We start from the raw sequence: 9,917 nt of genomic DNA, 5'->3' as shown, positions 1-9,917 counted from the left end.
ATGTGGCTACTGAGGAACTTTTGAGGTAAAATATCTTTCTTTTTTACATAGAGATGTTCAGGAGATATTTTCTAGTCAGTTTTTTACAGCTATCACTTTCAAGTGTTTAAACATTTGGGTATAGTGGCCCTTTAACTACAATTTAGCTGGCTCTTAAATTCTCTATACTATTCATCTTTTTATTTCCATTTTATTTAAATACAATTTAGCTGGCTCTCAAATTCTCTATACTATTGTTCATCATTCTTTTCTTTTTTGCTTTTCTTCTACTCAAACATGTTGATTCCAGTTTTATTAAATATTGGCCAAAGAACAGAAACTGATTTTCATGATTTTTTTATTTTTAATTTTATTTTCTGTATCTCTTTATTCCTTGCAAACCACACATGCACGCACACATAGACGTAACTAGAAACTTATAACAGACTTAATTGAATGAGTTTTATTTCCAACAACCCAAAAATCTATCTGCCTAACAATGCACATAAGTTAAAAAATTGATTATCACTTAGTGATAACAAAGATAAAGTAGATTTACATGGGGGGGGGGGACATATACAATATGCGACTTTGTATTCACATTGTTGTTACTGCAATAAAACACATTTTTTTTCTGTTTCACAAAAAGGCGTAAAATTGTGCTTTCTCAAGAGGCACTACAAGAGGAATTGTTCCAAACATTATTATTATCCGACGAATATTGAATAAATAAACATATATGCACTGCAAATGTTCTGACTAGACCACAGGCCAAGTATGCCCACAGATTCACTGTAGAACCACTACAGACATGGCAGTGAAAGCAAAAAAATGCAAGATTTGCAATAAAAAAGAATTATTACATTTTTGGTCAAAGTGTTAGATACCAAATGCTTACACTATCAACAGTTCACAACATTTGGGAGAAATACCTGTAAATCCATAATCCGTCAAATACCCCTGGGAAAGGGTCTGTAGGTTTCCTCCCAGAAGCAGAGAAAGGCCAAAACAATAAAGCTTTAAATGCCATAAAAGTAGTCAACAGAAGCTGTAAATGGAATGGGTCATATAGCGTTTATTTGATCCATGACATTTCCACTCAGCACACCAATATACTTTATTATATTTTCCTTTTTTGTTTAATTTTTTTATTGTGATGTACAATACCATGCAGGCTAAAATATTCAAGGGACACTGAACCCAATCTTTTTCTTTTGTGATTCAGATAGAGCATGACATTTTAAGCAACTTTCTAATTTACTCCTATTATCAAATTTTCTTGGTATCTTTATTTGAAATGCAAGAATGTAAGTTTAGATGCCGGACCATTTTTGGTGAACAACCTGGGTTGTCCTTGCTGATTGGTGGATACATTCATCCACCAATAAAAAAGTGCTGTCCAGAGTTCTAAACCAAAAAAAAAGCTTAGATGCCTTCTTTTTCAAATAAAGATAGCAAGAGAACGAAGAAAAATTGATAATAGGAGTAAATTAGAAAGTTGCTTAAAATTGCATGCTCTATCTGAATCACGAAATAAAAATTTTGGGTTCAGTGGCCCTTTAAGGACAACGTGCCATCCATGCTCCCATGTTATTGTTTTTTGTTTGAGAGTACGGTTTGGCTTTACATCAAATGTCAGACATTATATACCATGTTCCCCTAAACTTTATAATCAATTTAAGAGAATGCTGCTCATCACAGGTTTTGAAGTGTGCAGCACATTGCTCTGGTTTTTTTGTATTAAGAAGGTAAATCATGTATGTATAACCATTGGAGACAACCATGATAAAGGAAACATGGAAAAAAAGTTAATATTCAGCTTAAACAAATTAGGTTTTCCTATAGAAGAGTAAAACTCATGTATTGAGGGACATATCTCCAAACATATCAGCCGATTTGTAATTAAACAAAAAATATTGGACATATTTTTGTTCCTAATGCACAACTTCTCATTCATAATCAGGAACTACAAAGGACGAGTTATTTTTTTAAGTGAGAAGTGAAGACAGTAGCCACATTTCAATAAAGAGTAGGGAGAAAGCAGTTTATCTTATTGTCTACCAAGGCTGGGATGTTTCACTCACACATTCCTCCATCACAATTTTACCCAGTTCTCATAATTAAGTATATTAATCATTAAGCATGAATCATCTGTGTCCTGTTTCTGGCAGTAGGCTGTGCAAAATGTATCTTATGAGATCTTACTAGTCTCACTTACAAACATTAAAGGATAAAAGCCTATATCTAATAAGATTTCAAGTTCATAGGAGCCAATCTGTATCTGGCAATTTCAGATCTCCTTGTTCCCTCTGTATTCACAAAGTACAAATAAAACTTTTGAATAGACCTTGAAATCATTTCCATTTAAGATGTATATAGATGTTCCCAGGACAGTTATAACATCCCGGGTTGAAGTAAATGCAAGTTACACCTTGATTTTTAAATTGCAAAGTAAATTGCACTTGTCAGAAATTATTGAGCTATTTTTTTACTTATATATTAGTGTACATTTATTTTGATATGTATTTTAAACCTATTTTGTTATCTTCACATTTGTCAGTTGAAATGATGAGCCTGGCAACAGAGGTTAATGTATTGTACTATTGTAAACCTAGCTAGACATTTGTTTTTTTCATTTAGTTTCTTAGTTCCACAAAGTGGTCTAGAATTGCTAAAAAGAGAACCAAAAAGAAAAAAATCAGATGCTATCTCAAAGAGATGTATTTGATTCTATCTTCTCAATGGACACATTTTTAACATCTTAGCAGATCTATTAATCGTATTCAAAGTATAGACATTAAGGGGTAAATTACAAGTAGCGTGCTAACATTAACACGTGCAATATATGAATATTCTGGACGCGTTAATTTGCACACATATTACAAGTTGAAGGTAAAAACTTCGCTCGAGCACAATTTAATTTAGCGAGTGTCGGGTTAACACGACTAAAGACCTTGCATAAAGGGTTAGGGTTAAAATATAAGTTGCACCAAACACAACACATTAAAATAAACTGTTACATTCATATAAACACTATCCAATATAAATTAGTCATATAAATATTCATATTTTTTGTTTTAAGGGTTCAAAGGTATATGGTATATGGCAATGTATTTGACTGCAGAGGGCTATAATATATATGTCTACATAATAATTCTATACTAATATTCAATAATGTGTTTTACTTTTTATTTACTGTAAATATTTAACATTCCAATGTTCTTCACATACAGGAAAAATTATTTTTTTTATTTTAAATATATATATATATATATACACACACCTATACCTTTAGAGATAAAAGTATAGATATATATATTATACTGAAACTATCACATATGTATAAAAATATATTTTGATAATAAAAATTTAAAAAATATTCTATATAAAGAATTTAGGAATGTAAAATATGCATAACCCGCTTCGGGTTTCGCGATGTAGGTCTAATGTAGTGTTGAAATATTAAATAATAATAATTATTATAAATTATTATAGATATTGTAAAAAATTCTAAATGATCCATAGAATATATGTATATTTTTTTACAGTATGTATAATAGACATATTTATAGCGATAGATATATAGGAATAGGTATATACAGATATATATATATGTATTTAAAATAAAAATAACATTTCCCTGTATGTGGAGAACATTGGAATGTGAAATATTAATAACTCCTGTTAGGTTAGCGTGCAAGGTCTTTTGGGTTCTTTTCTTCTGCGCTCTCTATTAAAGTCTATGGGGAGAATAAGTAAGAGTGGGTGCAATATCCAAAGTCCTGAAGTTAGTGTGCTTTTTGTTTCGCATGCATGCAGAAGTTTTAGCTTGTAATACGTGCGCCAAACCTCATGCACCAAAAGATTACTTCTAGCGCTGTTTATGCTTGAGCAGGAGCGCTAAATAGCATGCCACTTGTAATCTAGCCCTAAATCAGTTGAGAATAAAGGAGAAGGATACAAGATATGATTTAACTAACAGGTTTACACAGGTTTATGCTGCCATATTTGCTGGGGTTTTTTGTTTTGTTTTTAGATGTAAATTTGTTTTTATGGTTCGTTTAAGTTTGAGAAATATTTATAAAGTTAATTTCTACTAAATAATAAAATCCAACACATTATTTCCAATTTGTTGTTTTTTTATAAAGGAAATGTTATGATAGATTAATATATGAACTGCTGCATTCGGCTCTGTCCAGCAAATATTTGTATCTTCTGATTAGTTACTCACAGACTAATCAGAGGATTGGGAGGACTCCATTTTGTCACAATTTTTTTAAAAAGTTGAAAAAGCAAGGCCCAGATCAATTGTAAGAAAATGGGTGATGGTGCGGGCACTTGGTGTTAGGGGAGTTTGTAGAGGCAATTTGTTTATCAGGGAGGCTGTTGCATGTTATGAGGTTTGTGATTGGGAGTCATGTAGGTAGGATTCCTTAGATGTTGTGCAGTATTGTGATTGGGCCAATGCAGGAGGCTTACTTTGATGTTGGGGAGATTTCCATGTGTGGGATCATAATTAAGATAAATGGGGCGGGTGAGTTGAAGTGTGTAATGGGTTATAACAGGAGACATGTAAAGAGTTAATTGGGGAGAGGTGAGAAGGTGGAGTGAGACAGTAGGGTCAGATTAGTTACAGTTGATTATGGCGGGCAAGTGTGTGGTTAGGGTATTTGGAAGGAACACTGGTACCTATATCATATATTATGACTGGGTTGAGAAGTTAGTTTCTTGTTATTGTGACAAACCATAAAAAGCCACCATTACTTAGTGACACACACTAAATACTAGTAATCAAAGTGTTATATAGGTAATAAAATAGAACTGCTATGAAAAAATCTGCTGATGCAAGAATTTGTCATAGGAGCTACATTTTAGGAACAGGATCAAGTTTATTGATATACTCATAACACAGTCATTGTGCCTTTGAGGCAATGCTGTGGCAATTATAGGTAGGCAGAGTACCTGTTCTTGTACCAATTAAAGAGCAGAATATTTGACCTAAAACTGTCCAACCATGGAGTATTGCATTAGAAGTCATCTATCAAATTCATAAAAAAGTGTACAATGAAAAAGACAAACTTCTAAAAGCAGCAGCTATGAACAGTAATACAAGATAATTGGCGCTCGTTTCCATTGAGCCATAATTAGGTTTGAGCGAGGTGGCAAAACGAAAAAAATATGGTGTCTGAAGCAATTTTGTTTATTTACTGCTTCAGTTGGCGCATTATGCCTCAATACCGGCAGCCGAAAATATTTTTGCGTTCCATGGAAAATATTAGAAGCTGTATACGCGCTAATTTACACCAGGTTTCCAATAAAAGCGCAAAACATTAATACACTGTCGGAGGCTGTCAATACATTAAGAAAAATTACACCCAGATCAACTAGGTGTAAAAGAGGTAAAAAACAAACTTTTTGAGACCTGATTCCCATTGAAATATTATATTTTGCAAACAATGCAAGTGTTTTGTATAAATAAATTGTAATATGTAATATTTATTGTTGTCCCATATATAGGAATATTTGCAAATATGTTCTTATGGAAAGACCAAAATGTATTTACATATAAAAATATATGCAAGCACATATCTACAAAATTCAATCTAGACCTATGCCTAAGGCAGCAATACATATTACATATATTAATAAAGTGGAAAATATATATATAATAAAAAATAGTATTTGCTTATAGTTAAAAAATATGTTTTATAAGTAAGTGTATCTTTGTATTTGTTTCTCTTTAGAGGTGACATTAAACATATATTTTATAGTTTAAGGTCGGGTTACCATAGCAACTAATTCATTTTCAGGAAATCCAACGTTGGATGGAAGTGTTTACACATTAACTTACACCGACACGAAAAGAGCGACTGCACGCAATGAACAATATATTTCAATGGAAATCTGGTACTAAAATGGAGTAAACTACTTTTAGCTGTCAGCAACTTTGATAGTTTACGGCTCCATTTTTTATGGCTCAATGGAAGCGAGCCCATAGTTGTCACATTCCTAACTTATATTTTTTAAAAAAAACTTAGCCACATTAGTGGGTACCTTTAAATTAAAAAAATAAAAATAAATCATAGAATATAGAAATAATGCTATGTAGCAGACTGATGTCTTTTTAAATTTTTACTGGATAGACCAGTAATCACAGAATAGCCAAACAATGCTATGTAGCATACTGATGCCATAAAACCTGTAATCACAGCTGTTAAATTTTTCAGTGGTGAACGTTCTCATGAAAGGTAAAAACAGAAAAGGACTGAAAGGAACACAGATATATAAAACAGCTATTTAGTGAAAGCCAAATGTAATAGTAATGGCTATTTGTGCAAAGTTTATAAGAACAGATATAACGTTGTTACGTATTTTTTCCCCCTAATTCTAAAATGCTATAAAATGGCTGCTAGTTGTATGAGATGTGAGACCTACATCTCATGAAGCAATTTCATCATGGCAGGACTTACCAGCATACCTTTGTGAAAAGTTGAAAACAATAAAATGTAACAAATACTCCAGAGGCTCTTCCCATAAGCCAAGCATTAAACAACTCCTGATTCTGGTTCCTGTTTTAGAAAACACCAGTGATTTCACATACACAACTCCCTCTCAATGTTGAATTAGGGAGATCAAAGCTCATACATTTGACATAGAGAAAACATCTTTTTACAGTATCTTGATCTGGAAGCAGTCAGCAAATAAAAAAAAATTAAATAAAATGACTGCATTTTTTGTAAGTATACATCTTTATGAAAAGGACAAATGTAGCAAACATGTTATAGTTACCTCCTACTGCATTGTTTCTCAACCACGGCCCCCAACAGACCAGGTTTTTTTTATATCTGAACTAGTGCACAGGTGAAATAATCAGCTGATGGGTGAGAGCAGGTTAGTAACCATGGTGTTACTGATCAACTGATTATTTCACCTGTGCTCTAGTTAAGCTATAATGAAAACCTGGACTGTTGGGGGTACTTGAGGACCGTGGTTGAGAAACACTGTCCTACTGCACTGATGTAATTCAACTGTGTCTCTTTGCTTGAGCACAAGCGGTATAATCAAACACTTAACCTGATTAACGCACCAGTGTTAAAGAAGAGGTTCTGTACTCTTGAAGTGTGTATTCTTAAAGATCTGGAGTTGTACACACCTCTTCCGAGCTGCTGTGAAGGTGACACTTCAGTTGATTTGCAAGTCATGTAATTATGGCTCAGTTTTCCCATAATTTCTTGCACCCAAGTACTAACCTGTGAATGTCTCTAAGGAAATGGTCCATCTAAATATTAAAAGATGTTCTGTTGCCACTGTGTAGAATTTGAGTGAATTAACAAATAATGAGAAGTTTACAAAGTTAAAACAGTGTAAGCTGACTATACTAAGTATATTTCACCTTCTGATGTTTTAAAGATGGTATGCCCTGTATTCTGAATTTAAATATAATACACTGTTTATTCTTCTGACTTTGAAACAACCACCTTTAAATAAAAGTTGCCCAACAAATGGCCAGTTGAAAGACAGGAGAAAAACAAAGAAAATAAAACAAGGAGAACAAAATATCAAAAATAATATTTACCACTTAATGAAAGCAGGAATTTTATCAAATAGGAAACCCAGAGAAACTCACTGCAAAGTGGTTTTAATATATAATGAAATATGGTCTGCAATTAACTCATTTCACAGTCTGTACATTAAAAAATGAAATGTCTGCTTCCCATGCAACATAAATATACCTGTGTGTGTGTGTGTATGTACATATACACAATCACACATATAAATATATATATAAAAATACACACATGTGAGTGTGTATATATTTATATATATTTATTTGATATACAAATAGTTTTCCTTCATTAAGTCTGTATATCTTGAGGTCCAGCAATTTGCTTGAATTTTCTCTGTAAGTGCAAGATGATCAAATATACAGTTGTTTGTTTTTTGCTAGTTTACTTCCAGTCAGGTGTAATTTGTACACTCAAGTGTCAAGGAAAGGTCCAGTTATAGCAATACAAAAAACGCAATGTTCCCAACTCTCCATGTTTAGCAGGGAGAGCAGTAGCAAAAATATCAATGACCTCTGTTTGTATTGCTGTTATGCTTTTTTGTTTTAGGCAATTGCCAATGCTTTGCATTATCTCTGATCCACCTCGGATAGACTGGGCTTGGCTTTTGCATTGTTTTCCTCACCCTGTTCTACAGTATACATCTCCTCTAAGCCTTCCTCACTGTCATTCTCCTCTGATTCAGTTAAGAGCTCTTCGTCTTTGTATTCTGCAACATCCACTGCAATTCCCAGGTGCTCCTTGAGGATTCCATGGTGCTTAACGTGGTAACGCTGATTCTGGAAGAATTTTATAATTGTGTGTTTAGGCAGATCCAGCTGAGCAGACAATGTGTGGATGGCCTCTTGGTCGGGGTAGAGACCAACATCATGTATAAAGCTCTGAAGGATCCCCAAAGCCTCTAGTGAGATTTTCGTGCGAGATCTTGGCTTTTTAGTGCAGCTTTCTTCGGTTTGAGGAGGGGCAGGTGGGGCCTCTTCCCTTGGAGGTGAGGTCTCTTTGGTTGGCTGTGTATGTTGACCCAGTAAAACCTGCAGAAAAAAAACAGGATTGTCATTTCCACTTGTACTAACTATATTATAGTCAATTTCATTACTATCTCAACAGCATATAATCCGGGTAAACCTGGGTTGAACAACCTAAGGCCTAGAGTCAACAATTAAGCCCTCCAGTGCTTTTTATTTGGCTCCTAATTAATGTCATATAACTTTACATCTCACTGCATCTGCAACAGCAGTGCTTCTTTTCTCAACCAATACCTTATTCAAGTCAGTCCACTATGTTTGGATATAACAAAACTCATGTATGTTTTTAAACTTATTATTATTATTATTATCGGTTATTTGTAGAGCGCCAACAGATTCTGCAGCGCTATAAACAAAGGGGGAGTACAAAACAAAACAATTATACGGTAGAGGGCCCTGCCAAGAGTTGCACTGTTGTAGTCAGCTCTTAAGAAGGTGATCTACAAACAGCTGGACTTTTAGGCTTACATGCTAAGGGGGTTCAGGGGATTGCAGTGGAGGAGAGGAACTGGTATTAGGAAAGGTTAGCGTAGGTTGTATGCGTCTCTGAACAGTAGAGTCTTTAGGGAGCACTTGAAGCTTTTAAAACTAGAAGAGAGTCTTGTGGAGCGAGGCAGAGAGTTCCACAAGATGGGAGCCAGTCTGGAGAAGTCCTGTAAATGGGAGTGTGATGAGGTGACAAGAGAGGAGGAGAGAAGGAGGTCATGAGCAGAGCGAAGGGGACGGGAGGGAGAGTATCTGGAGACAAGGTCTGAGATGTAGGGGGGAGCAGTGCAGTTGAGGGCTTTGTATGTAAGAGTGAGAGTTTTGTGTTTGATCCTAGAGGCAAGAGGAAGCCAGTGAAGGGATTGGCAGAGAGGCGCAGCAGATGAAGAGCGACTTGTAAGGAAGATGAGTATGGCAGAGGCATTCATTATGGTTTGTAAAGGAGCTAGGCGGCAGGTGGGGAGACCAGAGAGGACAGAGTTGCAGTAATCAAGGCGGGAAAGAATGAGAGAGTGGATTAAAATCTTAGTTGTGTCTTGTGTAAGGAAGTGTCTAATTTTAGAGATGTTTTTAAGGTGGAAACGGCAGGCTGTAGCCAAGGACTGAATGTGAGGAGTGAAGGAAAGATCTGAGTCAAATGTGACCCCAAGACATCGGGCATGCGGGGTAGGGGTAATGATGGAGTTGTCGACAGTTATAGAGATATTGGGGGTGGAGATTTTGGAGGAAGGGGGGATAATGAGGAGCTCAGTTTTGGAGAGATTTAGCTTGAGGTAGTGAGAGGACATCCAGGAAGAGATGTGAGAAAGACAGTTAGTGACACGGGTTAGCAAGGAAGGAGATAGGTCTGGTGCAGAGAAGT

The 9,917-nt window shown here is 35.0% G+C and overlaps 1 protein-coding gene across 2 annotated transcripts in view; it reads right to left on the bottom strand.

The window, feature by feature from the left end:
• Window positions 1-320: 320 nt before the first annotated feature.
• SATB2 (SATB homeobox 2) overlaps window positions 321-9,917 on the bottom strand; it is a 443,446-nt gene continuing 433,849 nt past the window's right edge. For both annotated transcript variants that reach the window (XM_053698738.1, XM_053698737.1), the window contains exon 11: window positions 321-8,575. In XM_053698738.1, the coding sequence (XP_053554713.1) occupies window positions 8,114-8,575 (462 nt within the window). In that variant the 3' untranslated portion in view covers window positions 321-8,113. The remainder of the gene's footprint in view (window positions 8,576-9,917) is intronic.

This window comes from Bombina bombina, chromosome 1 (genome assembly GCF_027579735.1).
Source record: "Bombina bombina isolate aBomBom1 chromosome 1, aBomBom1.pri, whole genome shotgun sequence".
NCBI lineage: Eukaryota > Metazoa > Chordata > Amphibia > Anura > Bombinatoridae > Bombina > Bombina bombina.
This window is presented reverse-complemented; position numbering and strand designations above follow the sequence as displayed.